Source organism: Phalacrocorax aristotelis, chromosome 3 (genome assembly GCF_949628215.1).
Source record: "Phalacrocorax aristotelis chromosome 3, bGulAri2.1, whole genome shotgun sequence".
Lineage (NCBI taxonomy): Eukaryota > Metazoa > Chordata > Aves > Suliformes > Phalacrocoracidae > Phalacrocorax > Phalacrocorax aristotelis.
In genome coordinates, this window is record NC_134278.1 from 14,210,136 (window position 1) to 14,233,024 (window position 22,889).

The 22,889-nt window shown below is 36.4% G+C and overlaps 1 protein-coding gene across 1 annotated transcript in view; it reads left to right on the plus strand.

Annotated features, from left to right (window-relative positions):
- Positions 1-22,889, plus strand: part of NBAS (NBAS subunit of NRZ tethering complex) — a 188,265-nt gene that overhangs the window by 101,937 nt on the left and 63,439 nt on the right. Inside the window, exons 41-44 of the mRNA XM_075086782.1 lie at positions 9,580-9,809; positions 15,906-16,016; positions 19,395-19,645; positions 21,435-21,769. Of these exons, the coding sequence (XP_074942883.1) occupies positions 9,580-9,809; positions 15,906-16,016; positions 19,395-19,645; positions 21,435-21,769 (927 nt within the window). The remainder of the gene's footprint in view (positions 1-9,579; positions 9,810-15,905; positions 16,017-19,394; positions 19,646-21,434; positions 21,770-22,889) is intronic.

Here is a 22,889-nt window from a genome sequence, read left to right on the forward strand (position 1 = left end):
TTAAATTCTTCCCAAGTTGAAGAGTTGAGGACAAGTGCTATATTGGCCTGAATGAATTTAGCCTAAGATGCTATTCATGAAAATCTGTATCACAGTAAGAGGAGGTGGTCATGCTGAGAAACTCCTGTTTCTACTCTGAAGTGCTGGCAGTGCCTGGATTAGGATGAAGAAGTATTTGACTTCTGACATTTTAACTGTCACGGAAGAGGAAATTAGGTGTTTCATTTTGTTGTGTAGCTCACAGCATATTTGGCTTTCAGGCTTTAAATTAATAAGGTATGGAAATACTTGTATCCAGTCAAGTAACTGTACAAATTAAAAGGATACCGTATTTTACTTAGGAAACTAAAACATATTTTACTGAAGTTTTACAGTAGGAAAGTATGCTTGTCCCAGAGTCTGTATATGACTACAGCTGCTGCCATATAGATAAAAAATTAAAGATACATTCTAAAAGAATAAACAATACCATAATTTTTCAAAAACAAAACATGTTTTTTTTTTTTAAGGAAAAGGGAGATGGACAGGTCAGGATAATTACAAACTGTGACATTATTTACTGAGAGTAATGCTGACTGCAAATGGAAAATTAATTCTGTACTATGAATTTAGTAGGCACTAAACTCAAAATTATGTAGTAATTTTCTATTTTCAGAGGTGTTCTTTCAGTTCACATTTAACCTTTTATAAATCATGTGTTTGTTCTGCTAAAACAGCTTTCAGGTGAAATGAGGAGATTTTTTTTCTATCTGAATCTGACTTTTCAATATCTTCCCCAGTAAGAGAAAGTCTGTAAGAGAACATAAGGTAGAAAAAGAACTATCAAAACATTTTCTCTTGGGACAAATTATTCAGCACTCTTGCTGGAAGAGCTGATTAAAAACAAAGCAAAAAAGCATTTAAAACAAAGCACTAGAGCAATTTGTTCAACTCTTCAGACACAAGTCATTTAACATAACTGTGGAAACAACTTCCGGGACAACTTTTGAAATTATTTTTGTGTTTTATTACTTTACAGCAGCCTCTTGCCTTTTTTTTTTTTTTTCTGTAGCAGTTCTGGCTTTTGTACTGGAAACTATGTTGATTTAACTTCCACCTAGTGGTTTTGTTTGGGCTTAAAATCACTTTGTCATTGTTTCTTCTGCTGCTCGCTATTAAAAGGTCACGTAGTACTTTTGTAACCAAGTTTCATCTGCTAGGAATTTACTTTAAAGTATCTTCAGTGCAAATTCAAGGCAATTTCTAGAATATACAGGTACATCCAGTAGTCTACAAATACCAAAGATATCCTGGTTAACTATATGATTTACTTTCGTGATAGATGGCTGTTTGACATTAAAATATAATGTATGGATGAAATAAAATTTTTTAACTGTGTTTTCTTCCCAGTTTGGAGTATTCTGATAATTCTAGCCAGTGTTTGTGGTACCTCTGCAGATAGAGTTAAAAAACCCTACAGAGCATGGTTTTGTATAATAGGTTCTGTATACTGTATAGCACAATTCTAATACTTCCTTTAATGTAAGCTCTGAAGCAGAAATAAAAACAAAAGGTAATATTCTTTTAAGGTTGTGCGCCAGCAACATCTGATTCATAATTCAAAACCAACAGCTTAACTCTCAGTCTGTTTTGGGGGCTTTGCTGGCAGAAAATATTCCTGGGATTCCGCTTATGTCACATCTTTAATCTTACTGGCATCTTGGGCAACCTTTTGTCCTTATAAGATCCAGTTAGTTTCCCAACATAATAATTGTGAAGCAGCAGCATGTACGCTACCTTCCTATCCAAGAGTTCCAGTTTTCAACCATTTCAGCATTGCTTATTCAAAGCATATAACATTCCTTCTATTAAAAAAAAAAACCCAAACCAAACCAAACCAACCCCAACACAGAGAGATGGTTTGCTCTTTTGTTCTTGTTAGACTCCAGTTTTGAAATATTATAATTTTCCAGCCTTCTATAGATTTTTGTATTCCCAGTGTGTTTCTGTTCATAAAACAACAAAGCACGTTTGCATGAAATGTCATCTATGATCATATGTTTGCAGTTTGATTTGTTATCTTAGATCCTTATTGCCTGATAGTGGAAGAAAGCAGGACTTCAGAAATAAAATTAATTTGTTCATTTCATTGCAATTGTAGTTGCTTATTTAAAAACTATGTACCTGTGTTTTTGTGTTCCTGTCATGGTTTTAGCTGGGATAAACTTAATTTTCTTCACTGCAGCTGGCACAGTGCTGTGCTTTGGACGTAGTATGAAAGTAATGTTGATAACACACCGATGTTTTGGCTGTTGCTGGGCAGTGCTTGTACTAGCGAAGGACTTTTCCAGCTTCCCATGCTCTGCTGGGTGCACAAGAAGCCAGGAGGGGAGGGGGCACAGCTAAGAGAGAGGGTTCAAACTGGCCAAAGGCATATTCCATATCATGTAACGTCATGCCCAGTATGTTACCTGGGAGGGGCTGGCCGGGGGAGGGAGGCAGCAATCACGGCTCGGGGGCTGGCAACGTTGGTCGGTGGGTGGTGAGCGGTTGTATTGTTCATGGTTTTGGTTTTTTCCTTTTTATTATATTATCATTATTGTTGTTATTAGCATAATCATTATTATCATTATTATCTTATTCTGATTATTAAACTGTTCTTATCGCAACCCACAGGTTTTTTTTTTTCCTTTTGATCTTCCGATCCTCTCCCGCTTCCCACAGGGGTGGGGGGAGTGAGTGAGTGGCTGTGTGGTGTTTAATTGCTGACTGGGGCTGAACCATGACAGTTCCTTTCATAATTCACCAACTCTTATTTTTGGCTGGTTTTTTTTTTGTCATGAATTAGTTTATTCTAATTTCACTGCAAACGTATATATTTTCAGTAATTTCCCTGGAAATTCAAATAATGCTTTTAAGTTGGTAGTACCCTTAAACCCCTAAGCAGACTAGGACTGTGAAGCCTTCAGTCACCTGTGTAATCTGCATTTTGTGTAACATGTTATAAGTTGCCTCTGTATAACATAAGTTTGGGAGCGTTTTAAACTTGGCCACTTCAAGTGAGAGTATGAAATTGCTTGTTTGCATTAACCACATACAGTATTGTGGTGACATACATTTTCTAAGGGTATGAACAGGCCTTAAAATCATTATACTTAAATATACCTGAGACATTAGAATATGTTGCAAAAACTTCTGATGGATCATTTGAGTTAATAAATCTGAAATAGAAAATTGTTTTAATATTGTCTAAATGTATAAGACCTACTTATAGGTTTGATAACTGAAGATTCATTGCTCAGCTCATCTCTACTTCATTTTTTTTGTTAGTTTGCACAACTCTTCTGACACATCTTGTAGCTTATAAAAGGTATTCTAGTAGGTATCCCTACATGTTGACTTAGAGTGGTTTCACTGGTGGGTGATGGGATTTGCTGCTTCCTGTATCTGTTTAAAAAATGATTGTGAAAGCTGATCCTGAACAAATCAGCATTATCACCCAACAATATGTGTAGCTGCAGCAGTGGGAGGACAAAGCTGATGTATCCTTGTCCTTGAGTGATGTGGCAGTACAGGTTTTATTTCTGAGATGTTCTGGTCTTCCATCTCAGCCACACACTTCATCTTTTGCTTTGAGCGGATCAGACGTGAGACAGCTGTGAGCTGAGAGGTAGGCCACCCCAAATTCATACAGTGCTCTGTCTAAGGTAACGTACTGTTGACTCACAGCATGATGACAGATTCCGCTGAGGACAAGTATCATTGATTTAATTAATGAAAAGCTGTCCTGTGGAGGGGATGGATTTGACTACTTGAGTTAACAGGCACAATCAGGATTTTACTTCTTGAGTGAAGTATTTCTTTCCTGTAAATCTTTTTTCCTGCTTCAGTACATGAGAAGTGTAGCCTATATGTGCTTCTCTTCATTCTTTTTTCTCATCTCCCCTTCCATCAAATTTATAGCATATTGAATCTCTTGCTAGAGGGATTGTGGCAGTTGCTGCAAGGGTTAGGGAGAGCTCTTCTCTTCTCCTTGAAATGTAAGAGCTTTCCAGAGCTGTAGTTTGCTTTCCTTAGAAGCCCTGGAGATGGGCAACAACCAGAGACAGGATAGTGATCAAAGTGCAGCTGTCTCTGCAGCAGGAATTTTACACCCTGCTCCCTGGTGTCTCTGTGTCCTGGTTTCAGCTGGGATAGAGTTAAATTTCTTCGCAGTAGCTGGTATGGGGCTGTGTTTTGGATTTGTGCTGGAAACAGTGGTGATAATGTGGAGATGTTTTAGTTGTTGCTAAGTAGCCCTTACACTGGCCAAGGATTCTTTCAGCTCCCCGCGCTCTGCTGGGTGCACAAGGAGCTGGGAGGGGGCACAGCCAGGACAGCTGACCCCAACTGAACAACGGGATGTCCCACACCGTATGACGTCATGCTCAGTATATAAAGCTGGGGAAGAAGGAGGAAGGGGGTGATGTTTGGAGTGATGGCATTCGTTTTCCCAAGTAACTGTTACCTGTGATGGAGCCCTGCTTCCCTGGGGATGGCTGAACCCCTGCCTGCCCATGGAAAGCAGTGAATGAATTCCTTGTTTTGCTTTGCTTGTGTGCATGGATTTTGCTTTACCTATTAAACTGTCTTTCTCTCAACCCAGGAGTTTCCTCACTTTTACTCTTCCGATTCTCCCCCCGTCCCACCAGGGGGGAGTGAGCTTGGTCGCTGACTGGGGCTAAAGTACAACACTCTAGCTTTGCTCATGTGCTCTCATCTCCTAATTTTGCTAACCTTTAGGGTTTTGCTTTGTGTATGTGTCTTCCTCTGTAGCATAATACCTTTCTTAGGATCACTTAAAATGGTTTAGAACAAATCTGGTGTTACGAGGATCTGGGTGCAACTGACGTGTCCTCTAGCCATCCCATTTGGATTCCTGTAACTCACTGCAGTTGCAGCTTTTGACCAAAGGATTACAATTCAAAAGGCGATGGAAATATTTTGCAACTTTACTCCGGAAAGGTCCACAACATCAGTTGTGTATTCGGGGTGATTATGAGCAGAGTAGCCTTGATGATCTGTGCAGCTTTTCTCATCAGTGTTCCTCATCATTTCTGTTTTACAGTCTGAAGATCATTTACATTATGAACAAAATGAAAAGAGTAATATTCCTGTTTAGAATATTTTGAAATATTCTTGTTCTTAAAATAAGTAAACAACCTAAATAGCCTTACAATGATCTAATGTTATCTCAGTGACATGTTTACATTACAGCTTTTTAGTATTTATCTCTTACGAAAACTGTAAAATTGTTGCCACTTACTGAGCAGGAGAGGAGCAGGAGAAAAATTGACTCATGTGACTCTGTATGGCTGAGTTAAGTATTTTTAAAGAGATTTGAAAGCAAAAAGAAATAGCAGTTTGCCAGGGGGAAAATAAAAAAGGAAAATTGTTTTAGGTGCCAAGATGGAGCAATTCCAAAATCAAAACCTCATCTCTTTTTAAAAACAGTGTTGCTTTCATAATATCACAGTGACATACAGATTCTGAAGGGCTTCACAGGTTCAACACCCAGACGATGGTCAGAGAGAAATACTGCTTTAAAACGTCTACTCAGGTGGACCCTGATCCCCAGCTGAGGCTTACTGGTAACAGCTGGTGGTGCAATATTGACAGTAACTTGTCCTGATCTGTGCTGAGTAAATCACATCTAAGAGCATGAAATTAAATTAGCATTATGCCAAAGTGATGGGTGCTGTTTCCCTCCCCACCCTCAATTCCCACACAAAGTGTATACCAGATCGTTTCACTGTTGCCAACACTGTTAGGGCATAAAACATAGTGCTAGTCCAATAGATCAGTGAAATGCATTGGTGGGTAGTTCACGAGGGATTTATCTTGGCAATGCTAGGGAGGCTTATGAGTTAAGGGTGTAATACATTTGGGTCAGCTCTTGTCTTGTGGCTTCTCTGCAAGCTTACCCAATGTTTGCTGCTGTGTTTGTATGTAAAATACCCTTCCTTGAATGATCAGGGAGGGGAAGCTGTGTTGTTCAAACATCTGTGTTGAAGTACTGGAGGAGGTATACCTGACAAAGCGGGGAGTGGGACACCTAGGCACAATTTCTGAGTTTCTGAAAGATTCTGAAAGCTGAGAGAGATAAGTTACAGAGGTTTGGGGTTGGTTTGTTTGTTTTTTTGACAGATAACTTTATAAAGAGAACAAGTTGAATATGACTTATCTGTCTTACCTGTCAAACTTCATTTGCATTTACACAAATTGCTGCAGTGATTTTTTTTTTTAAAGTGCTTGTTACAGTTTTAAGAAAATCAAAGAATTTATAAACCCAGTGAATGCTGCAGTAAGTGTCAGCCTTTACCGATTTTGCCAGTTTCTTTTATGGCAGCTACTATTACTAGCTAGTTATTATGGTCTTTTCAAGTAAAAACTGCTAAGACTTTTTTGAATACTGGCAATAAAACTGTAATGATCTTTCCATATTAGTGTTCGTTAGACCAAGCATCATGTCTAATTGAACTAGATGTCTGATGGATGTAGAAATATTTGTGCTTGTCTTTTTAAAAAAGATGTCTTTTTGAAAATGTAAAGATGTGAAAGAATTAATACTTAAAATTATGAAATACAAGTTCTACGCAGCTTGATACCAAACAGTTTAGGTCATTATATTTTCTCATTGAGCTTGTGTTGAATGCCTAATAAATACTGTGCAAACAACATTGTTATTTAAGAAAACATTTTAAATCTATAAAAGGTCAACAAATCTGAAAGAAGGGAAACTGTGTGTTTCCAGTAAATGAATTTTCCAGTGACTTGGGAAAGACCTGGTTGTTTTCATAGATTAAAAAAAAAACCTAGAAATCACATCAGATATCAGTACAGGCTCTTGCATGAAGCTGGCTGTGGGACTTTGCAAATTTTTTTTGGTTTCTCATTCCCCATATGTACCTCCAAGGATCATACTGATCTTTTAAACAACATGTAGATCAGCTTATCTTCCACTTCCTCTTTCCCTCCTTGTAACTGTTCGTCAGCATTATCATTTGTTGTGGTAGTACTGTATCACACAGTGGTCCCTAATCCAAGTTTTTTTATTTTATTTTTATTACAACCTGGAATTGAAACAAGAAATAGAAGTGGTTCAGATAAGAAAAACAGTGAAACAGTACTGACCAATTTGATAGAGAGCAGTCCTAGCAGAACTGCAGACTTTCCACATTTTTGTAGGTATTATTATTAGGCCAAAGTATTAGCTGGAAAATGATTAGGCTGATTAGATAGACTTAAGATGTTCCTTTTGAAGCATGAACAGGCAGCATGGAAGATTGCACATGGACTTTCTTAGGGAAATGTAACAAACAAGGAATAAAGCTTGGTGCTAGTGATAGATGTCATTGAAGAGGGTGACAGCTTGGTCCGAATGTTATGCTTGGAAGTAAAGTCACAGGCTTTAATGTTTTTTTTTTAAAGGAATTTCACACTTAAAGACAGTGGTTAGCCAGTGTATTGAAGGCAAGGGTGGGCCAAAAATAGAAGGGTTTTAATATACCTGTCTTAGTAAGTAGTATTATTGTAAATTGTAAGTTATTGTAAATACTCAAGTTTAGTTCTGCCTCAAGGTGAAAAATTATGTGCTAAGAAAACTTACTCAAAATGCTATCTTTTAATCTTCAGAAGCCATTTCTCAAGGAAGAGTTCTGGTGTATTTGTTTGAAAACTCTTCCAAGATTGTCTTTGTGTACTTTATGAACGATCTGGTGGGCTGTGCACTGGAAGAAGAGCACTGACACTGGATTCTACTCTTCTTAATGGAGAGAGGGGAAACCTAGCAGAAGAGAGCCAATTTGCCCTCATAGGTTTTCAAAAGGGGCCTGCCTTTCTCAGCGGACTGTACAGAGGATTTAGTCAATTATGTTAAACACGTTTCCTCATCTTGCCCTGACTTTCCCTGCCTCCATGCTCACACTGTAGCATATCACCTAAAATGAGATACCAGGATACATAATAAGCAGTAGATTGGTTTCCAGCTGATATAATTGTATTGTAGAGGCACTGCTCTGCTTGCCTATCTCTTTTCTGAGGTTTTATTATTCTGTAACTGATCTCCTAAGCAACTTGAAAGAACTACTGATGGTGTTTATAAATTCAATGTGTTTGCAATGTTTAGAGCGCTTCAGAAAACTATCATGTGGAAAGGAAAAAGCATGCCCTGTAGCATTTAATATGACTTGGTGAGCAGCCTATCAGCTAAGACTTGAAAAGTAAAAAAAACCCCCAATTTAGAATGACCAGCAAGTCATAGAAAAGTTCAAGCATGTCTCAAGGTTCAAATATGTGGTTTGTGGCTTACCCTGCTGTGCACTCTAGGTAATGTTTATAAGTTTACCTTCTAATTTAGGAGAATCATTCTGTAATAAAAACAAAGTATATTTGTCCAGTACACTCAACATTCTTGAGATCACAGCAGTTAAATAAACTGTTTAATTTAGACAATATTTCAATGACAGTTGGCATCTCCAGGTACTTTTTGGTGGCTCTTTTGGTGGCACTTCTCCCTCAGTGCATACTACACAGAAGTCATGGTGATTCCTTGTGTGCATTGTGCTGCTGTTTTTTCATGGAAGAGGTAGTGAATGTGCTGATTGATGACATATTGCACAGAGCTGTGTTCAAGTGGAGGTGCCTAGACATAGCCACTGTCTGGATTTTGAGATAATTGGGAACTTGCTATAGTACACGTGTGTGTTCCTTTTTCATTTCAAATGCACAGACTGTATTTGTTTCATGTTTTAAATTGTTGCTTTGCTATGTGGGTTTTTGACTACAGAAGTTAGTGGTTGATTAAATATGTACTAGATGCATAATTTCTAAAGCAGAAAAGTAAGTTTTATTTGTGATGAAGGTATTTTGAACACAAAGGTTGTCCTAATCCATGGATGGTCGGTATTTAATTATTGGAAGGTTTCAGAGTGTAGCCATTGCCTTGTGTGTAACTTGCAGATCCTGCGACACTTCTCGTTCTTTGAAAGTATCAGTGCTCGACACTTAAAATGCTAAGCTATTCCTTTTATAGCCATTAGATTATATAACTATTATATAACAAGTGTAGCAGAAATTCAGTAACAAAAAAAGCCATTTGCGTAAGTGTTTGCAATATTGCTTCTGTTCTTATTTTTGGGATAGAGTCTCTGTTTCAGAGTAAACTTATTTGTAGTGTTTGTAATTGGTAAACACTTCAGTGAAAGAGAACTTAACAAATCTCTCCTCAATCACTTGCCTAGATTGACATTAATTAAAAGTGAAGGGTTTAAAGACAAATAAATTAATTCATAGTGAAGTACTTGTTAGTATTAATTTGATTAGGTAAGTTTGTGTTAATTTTTGTAGCTTATGGAATAGTCTAAAGCTTTCCAAAAGGACAAATTTTAAGGTCGTAGCGAATAGCCCTTACAGAAAATTTGGTATTCTGTGGTACTTAAAATTTCTAAAAAATGGAAAAAATATTCCAGTTCTGAAGACAGGGATCAATTACAAAAATGGTAAATTTTTCAGAGATATTTGCAGTGTTTTTCTTTAGTTTGTTTTCAATTATTTTCACAGGCTGATCCAAAAGAGGTGATTCAGATGGTCACAAAGCATGTTACTCAGTATGACTGTACAGACTGGCCTGAAGAAATTGCCACTTTGATAAATCAGCTGCGTTACTATAATGAACGACTACTGGATTTCACTCAAGCTCAGGTTCTGCAAGGACTTGGCAAAGGAGTGGATGTGCAGAGGTTTACAGCTGATGGGCAGTACAAGAGAGAAACAATACTGGGATTGGCAGAGTAAGTAATGTCTGTTATGTTTTTCTTTATTTTAAAAAGGAATTACTTTAAGCTTTAAATCAGGAATGTAAATTGAAAGTAGTGCTGACCTTTAGAAGGGCTAAGTTACCAATTGCTTTATATATTTACACAGTAATGCTGCTACAATTGGAGCCTTTTCTGCTCAAGTACTCCACTTAAATGAAATGTTGATCAAAGAAATGGATTGATAACTTTTAATGGAAGCTGTAACTTTTTTTTATTAACTGCTAATATTAAAGTTAGTCAGCGATGAATTAAATTGGAGCATAGGTGGAAGTCTGATCTCTTCCTTTCATCTCCTGTAAACCTGCCCTAGAATTCTGTTACAGTATGCCCAAGGATTAAAGTTTTTAATAAACGAAATAAAAGAAAGTTAAACTGTATTTTATTTTTTATAATTTAATTAAAGCTACTGTATAGTACAATATTTTTCACCTGTATTCGTTTGAAGGTACTGAAGCCTTCACTGCACATGTTCTGATATTTAGAATGTTTTTGTCTCACCTTTCAGTTATCCAGAATAGAAAAGAAGGAAAGATATAGGACAGTATTGTCTTTGTGTTTTAAAAAAAACTTTAATTAACATGTTCACAGCTTAAATTACCTACATGGAGAATTAATAAATATATATTTGAACCCTGTTTTGAAGGCAGTTACAGTTGAGTAGTCGCTAGACTGTCAAAGGAAGAGTGTGTGCAAGAAGAAGTTTTTAATATAATTTTTCACCCCATTTTAAACTACTCTGTGCATAAGTGTTTACAGTCTTCCACCTGTGTAGTTACTCATAGCTACAATTCCACTAGAAATTTGTTAGTAAAACTACACTGATATGAAATGCTGAGTAATAGTATAACCTCAGGTTTTGAACATGAACTCAGCTGCTGCTTTGCATCTGTAAGATCTATACGTGCATAGATTTTGGCACTGCATTCATAGAAATAGCTTGTAAGCATCTTTTAATGTTTCCATCGGCATTACCTGTTTTGTATAGGTTGTTTACTGAGCACGTACCAGTAGTATGTCACTAGGTGAACGTTCCATTTTGATTATTATCCACAGTAAGTTCAATACAAAAATGCTTTTGTTAGAAATATTTATTTTGGATGCAGCACGCTTACTTACATTTTCATCTAAGAGTCCTTTAGATACAGTCTTTAATAAAAATAACAGTAAATAGGAAGAGAAAGTTCCTTACAGTAAGAGATTAAAGCAAAATATGAAAAGGTTAGTAAAAAAAAAGGCTTCGTAGCATGTGGATGAGTGTGGTAGTTCCATATTACCTAGTTGCAAAGATCCAATTAATTACTTGTTCAGCTTGCAGCTTCCTTTCTTTAATCTTCTCAGTTGACACTTAATCTGCATTTTCTAATGAAAACAATGTGTAAATTCAGTATAATTGTGTAGCATATTTTTTCTTATTTTTGAATTATCATTAAGTGGCTCATGTTTTTAATCTTTTATGAAGTGCTGTTTGCCGGAACAACACCTGGAAGAGATTGTATCTTATTTATGAAACAGCTTTGTACTATTGGACGAAACAGCAAATGAGCAATTTGCTAAAACCACTTAACAAATAAATAGTTTTCAATTTTATCTTCCATATTTGATGTCTTACTGTTAGAGCTTATTAAGCATTCTTTATCAAATATTTGAAGATCTGGGTGCCTCGCAGGCTTAATCAAGGTCCGTTCTCAAGCAGAAATAGAGCCAGAATGTGTCTGGAAACAAATTAGGGAAACTAGAGCAAGACTGAATGAAAATTCTTGAGTAATCAGGTGAAGCCGTGTGTAGCTTTAGGCCAACTGCAGTGTGTAAGGTTTCTGGATTATTCTTTTACCTGAGGCCAGCTTTTGGGTAACTTTTTTTGTTGACCTGCTCTGAGGTCTTCACCCGTCACTGCTTCTTTTAAAATGTTGAAATCAGAAGTTGATATTAATGGTTTAATACCGATTTATTCTTTGTCAGTGATCTGAAATACTTATTTTAGATTTTAGAAAAATTGTGCAGTTAGCAAGCAGTCTGAATTTCACAACTTAGCATGTGCTTACTGGGTTCTCAGAATGATTCTGGTGCAGCTAGGTCCCTTTCCAGAAGACTAAACAGAAGGTCGGGTATAAAATTCATTTGAACGTACTTCAGCTCTTGTTAGTGACATTAGCTTCTGAACCAGTGTGTACGCTTTTGCTACACTGCTCTGCTCTGTTGCCAGTGTAGACACAGCCTTTTCTCTGTGATGCATCGCTGCTGCAGAACTTAACAGCCGTAGCCTTCCACCTCATTTTCTCTCATAGTATGAGAGAAAGCCAGAGGCTCTCAGTTTAAATCTTCATTTCACTTCTCCAAGGTGGATCTTTCTTTTTAAACATTTTTTTAAGTACGGGCAACTGGAAAAGTGGATCTCATTTCCCTTTACTAAGATTGAATCCAGTGGTGTTTCTAGTGCATTGTAGCTAACTGATGCCAACAGGAAATGTTGAAGACTGCGATTGTGAGCAAACACAAGCACATGTATGGTACCGCAGAGGTTTTAGAGAAAAATACAGGAAAAAAAATTGCTCTGACTGCCGAACATTTATTTCTGTGAGCTTGAAGGTAGTCAACAAAAACCCAGCTGAACGCTACTGCACAGGCATGGTTTTGTGATACTTTGGAAATGTTTGCTAGCCCATAGGCAGCGTGGCTGAGAACCATCCATGAGAACTGCTTTTCACTTTGCTTTTGCACCACTGTTGGTGCAACGACACAGTTTGGTGTCCAAACTGCCTGCGCCGGGGCCTTCAGTCTCTGGCATTCCTCAGGCTCACAGAGGCAGGCAGTTAGGCCTGGGCGTGAAAAGGGGTGTTTAAAAGAAAGTTAAAAGGTCATTTACAAGGTAATAGCCATTTTTACAGTTTTCCATTGTGTAACAACTACTTGTTCTTGTCTTGTCAGTATTATCTTGACAATGAATAGCCTGTTACTGTTCTTCATTTATACAACATCATTTCCTTAGACCTTTGCATTATGCTGCCACTGCATGCTACTCTTAAGACAGAAAGACAGGATTTTAGTATGGTTTATTAAGTTCTAGGGGTGATGGGTCCCACTAGCTCCAAGAACCACTCCTGATTGGTATGATTGACTGAGTTATTGTGGAACTAAAGCATTCATATCATCTTCCTTTTTCACTGAATCACAGAATGGTTTAGGTTGGGAGAGACCTCTGGAGATCATATGGTCCAACCCCTCTGCTCAGGCAGGGCCACCTAGAGCCAGTTGTCCAGGACTGTGTCTGGATGGCTTTTGAATTCCTCCAAGGATGCAGACTCCACAGCCTCCTGGACAGCTTGTGCAAGTGCTCAGTCACCCCGACAGTAGCAAGGTGTTTCCTGATATTCAGAGGGAACCTCCTGTGTTTCAGTTTGTGCCCGTTGCCTCTGGGCAACGGCCAGTCACTGGGCAACGCTGAAAAGAGTGGCTCTGTCCTCTTCTCACCATCCCTTCAGGTATTTATGTGCATTGATGAGATTCCTCCCTCCCTTCCTCCCCCCCCCCCCCCCCCCCCCCCCCCGCGCCTGCTCTTTAGGCTGAACAGTCCCAGCTCTCTCAGCCTTTTGCCATAGGAAAGATGCTCCAGTTCCTTCATGATCTTTGTTGCCCTTCTCTGGACTCTCTCCAGTAGTTCTGTCATTCATTTCAGAAGTCAGCAGTCGATTTCAGAAGCTGTTCTAGTATTTACTAAGTAAACCGTTATTAGATCACGTTTTCCTTCTGCCAAGATATTCTGTATCTGAATTGATGATACAAGGAAAGTAATACATTGTACTTTTTAAATTAATGAAAATATTGAGAGCATTGTTGAGGACTAGCTTGCAGAATAGTGCTGTGAACCTCATAATCTCCAGTGTACCTTTTCCTGAATATTCTCTGTTATCTTCCCCGTAGCCAGTGGCATAGTCACTGTGCGGTTCTCGCATCGATCTTCACCTTCACTTTAACTAGTAATGCCCGTGTTGACAGTACATCAAATAATTTCTGGAAAAGGTAAAGGAGTGTAAGTGTACATGTGTTGTGGTTTGGTAATGGCTGTTGTGTATCCCTAATTAAAAAAAAGTTCTGCTTTAATGTACTGAATGACAGCCTGTACAAACTGTGGCTGCTAATCTGGAATTTACAATGTAGTGTTGCCATGGTACTTCTTCTTAATGTCGAAAAATAGAATAGAGCATCTGCCTTTAAAGATTAGATAACTCTTATTGAGTATTTTGGAAAAAGTTTAGAACATCATCCTCTTGTATATACATCATTGCTTGCTGGGTTAAAAAGTGTTCTTTTGTTTGCATTGAAGTATTGGGTCTAGTTTCAAGAGGTTGGGTACAGGAGGCCGTGCTCTGCTGGAAAATCAGAAAGAAAATGCTGTGTCCATCAGAACAGAAGAGACAGGATAGTATGTGGGATTCTTTTTGCCCCCACCTTTTGTTTTTATTATTCTTAAATGTATTTCAATAAACACTTTAAGATATATCTATTTCTTTTAATTTTAATGCTTGTGTTCTGCTTTCCTTAATCTGCATACATGTCATTCAGTGTGAAATGCCTAATATTTTACAGAGTTTGTCATAACTAGGAGTCATTACAAGAAGGTTGTAGGGGTTTTGCTTTTTTTGGTTTTCTTTGTGTGTGTTTTTGATTTTTTTTTCTCTTGTTTTAACTATTAGAGAGCGATAGTATAATGCAAAGGCTTTTCTGTTAGATAGTTGTGAAGATTTTTCAGCATTATGTGCTTTCTTGGCATTTTGCTTTTCTACTCTGCATCCTAGATCTTATTTTAATTCTACAATAGCAACTGTCACAGTGGAATGTAGTGATATGCTGAATTGAGCATTTAAAAGTTGGAATTAAGGTGTATGGATGTGTCAGCTGTTCACCTAGGGTGGGGAGAAAATCATAGACTCCAGCTGTAAGCCTTGTTTAGCATGAATCAAGTTATGGTATCTACGTTTGTAAAAGACAAAAGAACTGGGAAGATATGCTCTAATCTGTAGGGTTTTTTTTCTGCTTTCCTTTTATTTTCATACATGGATAATGATGATTAGTATAGAAAACATTGTAGTAAAAGTTACTGTTGCTCCACAAAGTCTGCCCTCTTACCCCCCAGTATTGTAGAAAACAATGTAATGAAGGTAAGGAAGACTGTAAACATACAATAAGGTCACTTAAGTTTATGTAGGTAACACGAGTCTGTAGAGTATGTTAATATAATTTTGTAAACTAATTTACTGACAGTTGCAGTTGTGTTTTGTAATACTTCATGTTGTGTAAGGCTTTTTTCCTTAGTCCCACATGACTTTTTAATTAAAGAATCTAAACCAATATGGTTAGCAGTATTCATATTAAATATATTTTTTAAAAAAGTTGTTTGTGACAAGTCTATTAGGATGTAATCATCTTTCATCACTGCACAGATTCTCAGTCTGTTGTTCTGTTAAAGTGATATACAGTTAAAAAACCAGCTTTTAATATTTCTTGGACATTTGCAGAGGTCCAGAGCTGGACATTTTCATACCTTCTTTTAGTCTGCAAATACCAAGAGTGTTTCTGTCTGAATTTCTAGGAAGAGCTTTGAGGACTACATACCAGTTGTGCTGAAAGACTGTAGGTGCTGCAACTAAATTAAATAAATGCGAACTATGACGCATTACATCCTTTATCACTCTATAATTGAAATGAAATGAAAACTGAGTTTTTTGCTTTAGCACAAAGGTTAAGCAGACACTGTTATTGAGAACCAAAGTGTATGTGGAGCAGGTGCCTGTCTTTGCAATATCTCTATGGTTTGATTTTTTTTTTTGTTTCTTTCTTTCTTTCTTTTTTTTTTTTTTCAAATGCAGCACTGGCTATAAACAAATGCAAGAAAACATACTTTGTGCATTTTAACTGTGATTCAAACTAGTGAATAAAATCTGATTTCTTGGTTTATGTAAAGAATGAAAAAGAATTCATTACTTTTCTAGTGTAAATACTTATTTTCATGTCATGTGTCTAGGGGCTTAGTATAACTTTTCCTTGTTTTCTTCCATGTCTCTCCTCTATAAGAACACTTGAAGAAAATGTCTACAAGATTGCTGTTTCTTTGGCTCAGCGATACAATGTTCCACTTTGGGAAGTTTATATGACCCACCTGGAATTTTTATTCACCGACAGTGGGTAAGTTGTCTCCCCTACAAATATACATAGGATTCTGTTACACAGAAATAAGTGCTAACCCATGAGAAAACTGAAGTATATTAGGAGTAGAATTTGGTTTATGTTCTCATATTTTTTGTGTTGTGATATTTCGGGATTTTTTTTTTGTCTTTTCCATGTGATGCTTTTCTAACCAGCTGCCAAAATAGGTGTTACAAGCAAGGATAAAAGTCTATATGTGTCTTATTATTCTTGTAAGTAACCCAGGACTTTGTTTCAGTGTTTAGGTTTCCACAGCTTTGAATGGTTAGTGCTCTCTTCTGATAGCAACTTATCCTGTAGCTATTTTGACAGTCCCTTGGAATATGTCCTGAAGCTTGATAGTTTTTTAAAAATTATTTACTTTATTTTTAAGTTTTGCTATTTCTTGATCTCGTCTACATAATAGCAAAGGAAAAAAATATATTGGAGCTTCCCAATCATCTGTTCATCTCAGTTTCATTTTTTTATAGGACCACTTTTTTTATATTTCTTTGGAACTGTTCTAGGCTACAAGATTATGGCAGACAAGGCCTGGCATTGGTGGGGGCCATGGTGGGGAGGGATGCTTCTCTCTTCTATTTCTTAGTTGGTTCCAGAGCCTTTTTTTGTTAAGAAAAAAAGAAAAAAAACCCACAAGCCAACTTTGACATCTTGTCCGTCAGCAAGTACTTTTTCCCTGCTGAAAGATAAATAAACCCATTTGATGAAAGACTAAGCTACTTGCCTGAGTAGTGCATTTGGATGTCAGTGCTGTAGAGCCCCCTGTGTAATACAGCAGCTCTTATCTACTGTTCTGACAGACACGATCAAATTAGTCTAGTTTGTTTCAGATTTTAAATTGTGAAAGCAGCTTTAGCTTGCAGCAGTGTTTGTACCTCTCTTAACATTAACTATTAATTAAAAAGCATTAAAATGTTTTATAAAACATGAGGCATAAAAAACCAGACTGACAGATGTTGGTGCAAGATCTGAGAAGATGAAATAACATTCTGAGATTTTCTTTGCTTCCTCCAGAAAACAGAGAAGTCGTACCCTGTAAATTGTGATGCTGCTAAATTATTTATGCTTTAAACAAAATAGACAGTCAGGATATAAAATGATAACACTGGGGTGAATATGAAAGAGCCAGCTGACTTCTCTGGGACCTAGAATATTACCTAAGGTATTTTGTAACAGTTTTCTATAATTTTCTTTGTTCTTGTCCTCCATGAGTTAGTATTCATAGAATTCTGAAATCATTGAAGTACAAAGTAACAACCTTTTCCCTAATGAAATTCAAAAAAGTCTTAAATTGATGTATAATAGCATAATATGCTGCTGAACATGTTTTTGTTGTATCATAATCTCTTTTTAAAGTTGACTGACAGCATATGGCCATTACAGTATATTTTAGTCTTGGGATTATGGCATTAATAATGCATGCCTCGTTATGCATTCATTCTGAACTGAAAAGTTGATTCTAAGACTTAATCTCTTTAATATGCAGTATTTCTATAAGCCACTTATGTCGGGAGAAGCTCAGAAGCAGCACTTACATAGTGTGTATTAACTGTTTCTTTGATTACTTGATGACAAATAAGCATCACATGTTTTTCTGTTATGCTGTGATTTTTGAGTCTGATGAAAATGGTTTAGAAATTCTTTTTTTAATTCAATGGAAATTTGTTTCTTTTGAAGAATATGATCAAATTTGATTACCAAAGAATCCATAAAATGCATTTTATTATTTCAGTGACAAGTAATATTATGTTTGCATGTCACAGGATTTATTACTCCAGGATCTTTCTAAGCAGCACAATGAACCCTTCCACCTTCCTCACCACTCCCCACCCCTGCTCCCCAAAAACACATGACAAGCCTTTGTAGATCCTGTCAAGATAATTTAATGTCCATCTAGCTTTAGTTTGAACTTTGGGTGTGGACAGAAAAATGTATTCAGGTCACACTCTTGAAATATGTAAGTCCCATGTGTCTGTTTCGTCTTGGAAATAAAGCATGATTCACTCTTTATACATTAATATAATACTTATTTCCATTAATATAGTAGAACACTTAAAAAATAACAAGAATTTACAGACTTAAAATAATGCTTACAAGGTTAACAACCTAACTGGGGTAAGTTCCAGATGTAAAAATAACTCAGAATAACTTATTCTCTCCAGAAATCAGAGTTTCATTTTAAACTGAGAGAAGATTGTGTTAGTGGTATTTGTTGCAAGAAAATAATCTTTAGGAATGAAACTGAGATGTATTTTACTTGGATATCAAAGAGAAACACTAACTTATGTGTGGCATTAATACATAGGAGAAATTCATGTTGAAATTCTAATGTAATCAACTTTAGAGGTCTAAGAAGTTCAAATAGGATTAGAAGACATCAGATTTCCAAGTTAAACATACTACCTGACACGGCATATGATTGGACTCTGGGGAGAGTCAGGGTGGTAGTCATCCATAGGTGACTTCTTTCCTCAGATTTTCAGGTAAAACTTCCAGTTGAGAAAGGTATAAACTTAAGATGAGACTTTCTTGATATGCACCCATTTTTATCCCAGGTGAGGAAAAAAGGAGTGATTGCATTCAGCTATTTTTATGTAGTCAGCTGGAGGTGTCTGAATTCCTGCTGTGAAAGAGGTAATGTGTTCCTTTCAAAAGGGTCAAGAAAAAGATTTCCTGAAGCAGTGAGACTGGCTGAGGTCAACCTGAGTCTTGCTGATATTTTCGTAAGTTATCATGGATGACAATTTGAGAAGCCACTTGATAAAACTGTCAGATGAAATATGCTGAGCATGAATAATAGTGGCAAATAGATTAACTTGTGGGCAAGAGCCAATCTTCAGTGATAATATCTCTCAAAGCATGCACAGGTGCTCAGAAACTAGAATGTAATTGGGAGAGCTTCTAATTGGGGAATAGGGTGTTCTAGCATCTCTCAGCCACCCTCAGCTTGTTAGGTTGTTTTTGTTTTTGTTTTTTTGGGGGTGGGGAGGATGTTCTTAGAAAAAAACCAAAAGCTTCCTGTACGAAACTCTCTGGACACGTGTTTGCTTTTACAAATAGCTGTAATTAGAGATGTGAAATGCTGCTTTGAATCCCACTTCAGTGTTCATGACCCTTAATCTGCTTGTTTAAGTCAACAGATAACAAGATCAAGAAATACAAGAGCTCCTTAGCTTATGTTTATGGAGGATAACAGCTATCTAAATATTTATGAAAGAGTATTTAGTCTTTCGAAATGTCTTACAAAGTTGAACTGTACTGCTTAAATGAAGTATTGTCCTGTCTCCCAAGTGTGCAGTTGAAGAGTCTTTCATGGCACAGCCAGGCCTTTAATGCCAAAATTCTTTCTAAATGCAGGTTATCAACACTGGAAATAGAGGAAAGAGCACAAACTCTTGATCTTTTTGAGACTTTGAAAACCAATCCTGAAACCTTATATGAACACATGGTTAAATATGTTTATCCAACTATTGAAGGTAGAGATCACCAGCGGTTGCTTTATTATTTTGCACTTCTTGAAAATTGTGGTTGCTCAGAAGTGGTGAAGCATGCTGTTAAACCTGAAACCCACATCCGACTCCTGAAAAAATTCAAAGCAGTTGCACCAGGTAGGAGAGTTCCTGTTTCTTTTCTCCATAGCTGTATTTATTATTCTGTTCTGTGAGCGTTGACATGATTGTGCTTGTCTAGTTTATACTGTCTAGGTAATTTTTTTTCAATGAGCATACCAGATGAATGCAAGTAACTCAGAAGGTTAGTCTTGTGTTATAGGAGGAATTTCCTTCTTTTTTTAGTCATGGAAATTTAGTTTAAATATTTTTTGCTTGCTGTGTTAGAGGAAAATCAGGTTTCTGTTGGTGATGCAAGTTAAAATTATTGGCAGTGATTCACAGTGAATTTTTAAAGAAAAAATGCAGACCTCCTAGAGCATAATTTTTAACACTGCAAGTTTCACGAGGATTATGAAATAACTTAAGACAGTGTACCTTTCAAAAGTCTGAATTACTTAATATATCACAAACTTTAAGCATTTAGTTTCTTTGTTTTAAAGAGGGTAATTTTATTTTGTGTTTTATCCTTGGTGTTACCTTTTGTTTTTGCACAACTACAACATTATTTGTCCTCCTGCATTATCAAACAATGCCTATAAGAGTTAGCTGCTGGAAAGCACTGTGAAATTTTGAATAGTAGTTTCAGTTTGCTTCTTAGTCAAGTATAAGTAGTATATTGAATTTCAGTTGAGTAACTCCAAATCCTGTTTCAGAACGAAAAATATGCACTGTATTGGATTACCTGCTGTGGGGATCAATGAATTGTTCAATACTAGAACCTCATGTGTATCAGACACTAAATTTGTTGCAGAATTTGGAGAGACTGTGCATATGAATTCATGTATTGCAGGAAAAAAGAAAGGCAATACTTTTTTTTGTTGGGGGAGAGGGATTACCTTCTCTTCTCATTGATATGTTTAAACACTCCAGTTGTACTGTGCTTGTCAAAAATCTGTCAAGAAGTTATTGTTTGCCTTCAAAGTTATTTTAAACGTTGCTCAAAAAAAAAGTCCTAGGACCATATGTCAGACATAAATGAGTCACTTTGGTTAAAAAATTAAATCTATTGTATTACACCCCTAATTAAAATCCAGAGTGTTCAGCATAATTTATAGACAGTAGGCAAGGAACAACATTAGTGTTTGTAGAGGTTACAGCGTATGAAGAAATAAATGACAATAGAAGTCAATTGTCTTAGGAATTATGTGCATACAGAATAAAGTAGTATTGTTGCTAGAAATATTTTGTTGTTGCTAGAATAATTTGCAAGAATTTTATTTCTGTAGGAACCAAAGTAGTAACAGGACTCTTGTGTTATGTAGATATTCATGTAAATAGATCTACATGTCTTGTCTCTAGTTGACCTTACTTAGTTTACCTGTTTGGTGGCTTTCATTTTTGCTGAGGTACCTAGTAAGTGCCAATTGTTAAATGATCAGAATACATCTTTTTTTTAATTAATGATGACTTAACTGAGGAGGTGAGTGCATGAGGTTTTCTGGGATTTATACTAAAAAACAAAAAGTATGACAATTCTATATACTATATATATTCTTGCTTCTTTGAAAATCTGCTTTTTTTAGTTTGTATCGATACATAATGTTAAAATAAGTTCCAGGGATCGAGAGGTTTTACACATATTGGGACATCCTAAAATGCCAGTGTTTCCTATATACAAACCTGTCTTCCTCCTCAGTCTTGTTAATATGTATGATTTTAAAAGGAGGTGGAGTAGAGTCTTTCTAGTTCTGCGTATACTGGTTTAGTACTGATTGTTTTACACAAATCTAGAGTTTGAGTAGATTTAACTATGAATAACTTTGCCTTTTTCTCCTTCTGTCAATAGGTCTTAATTACAAAAAGCTGACAGATGAAAATGAAAACCCTCTGGAAACATTGGAGCCCATCCTTACAAGTCAAAATATCTTATCTATATCCAAATTGGCTCCCAAAATTCCTAAAAAAGATGGCAGTATGCTGTCACCAAGCTCTATTTATGCCATCTGGTTAGAAAAACTCTTTTGGAATGGTGATCACCATCTCATTAAAAAAATACCAGAAACCATGGATGAATGGCTACATGCATATGATATGTGTTCAAAGTACTTGGATAGACTTGATCCAGATGATATTGTCTCTTTTATTGATGAAATTACGTTTTCTTCAAAAGCTGTCACAAAGGTAAGCATCTATAGTTGAAGAATTTCAGGCCTTGGGTGAGGTGCCGTTGAATATAGTATCAAGGAGAAAGTCTCAGCAAATTTTTGTATTTTTCATTTTACAGTTTTTAAAGATAAATTAATAAACCTACCTTCCTCTGCCTATCTCTTCTTTTTATGACTGCCAGTATAAAAACGATTTTTATTCGGTTAGAGGAGTTAGTTCTGTGGATAAAGAGAGTTTTTAATGGAACCCGAAGTCCCTGTATTCTGGTTCAGCAGAGAATAAAATATTCTTTTTGTGTATTTATTTATTTTACTTGTGTTCATCCTAAAATTCATTATGCTGCAGGCTTCTGTTTAGTACCAGGCTTTTGCATTCTGAATAGGATGCTCCGCAGAGAAGCATTCTGGGCCAGTGCATATGGTTTCTAGGCATTATAATAATATAAATGATAAACTCTGTCGTAATCTCCATCTGGCTGAAAGCCTGTTATTGAAAGAACGTGCTTTCATGTTTGTAACATATGTTAACAGATTTTCAATTTCTTTTTGCCTTGTGAAACCTACTTATAAGGATATTTCTAATATAAAGCTTTACCCATGCTTTCTTATGTATCTTTACTGCCAAACACAAAAAAGAGCTGAGATTTCTTAGATATCTGCTTATTAAAAGTTCTTGAGAAGTGTTCACTGACTTAATCTGAAATGAAAAGATGCTAGAGATGTTTTGTGAGGATTTTGTGTCTTTATCTTCTCTAGTCTGGATTGTGCTCATTTTCCAGAGGTGTTTATTCAGCTCATTCAATGAGGTGTCATTTGTTCCCTCTCTGGATATTGCTTTAGTGTTCCCATGATATTAGTATAAATTTATTAGAAGCCATCTACCCTGTATATATACACACCAGAATTTATTGAAAAATATTTGCTATTCATTGAAATCCTGGGAAAATGAAAAGCTTTGTCAGCACCAAATTTATGCTTTGATCTGTCTGTCATGCCACTAATAGACCAACACTTTTATTATTAGTCCCATCAGCTGTCTCTTAAGCCTGTTCAGCAGAACCACTACCTTGTTTAGATGTTTTGATCCCTTCTGTCACATAAGCATGAAACACTCAGTATGTTTACCAAGGAAAGAC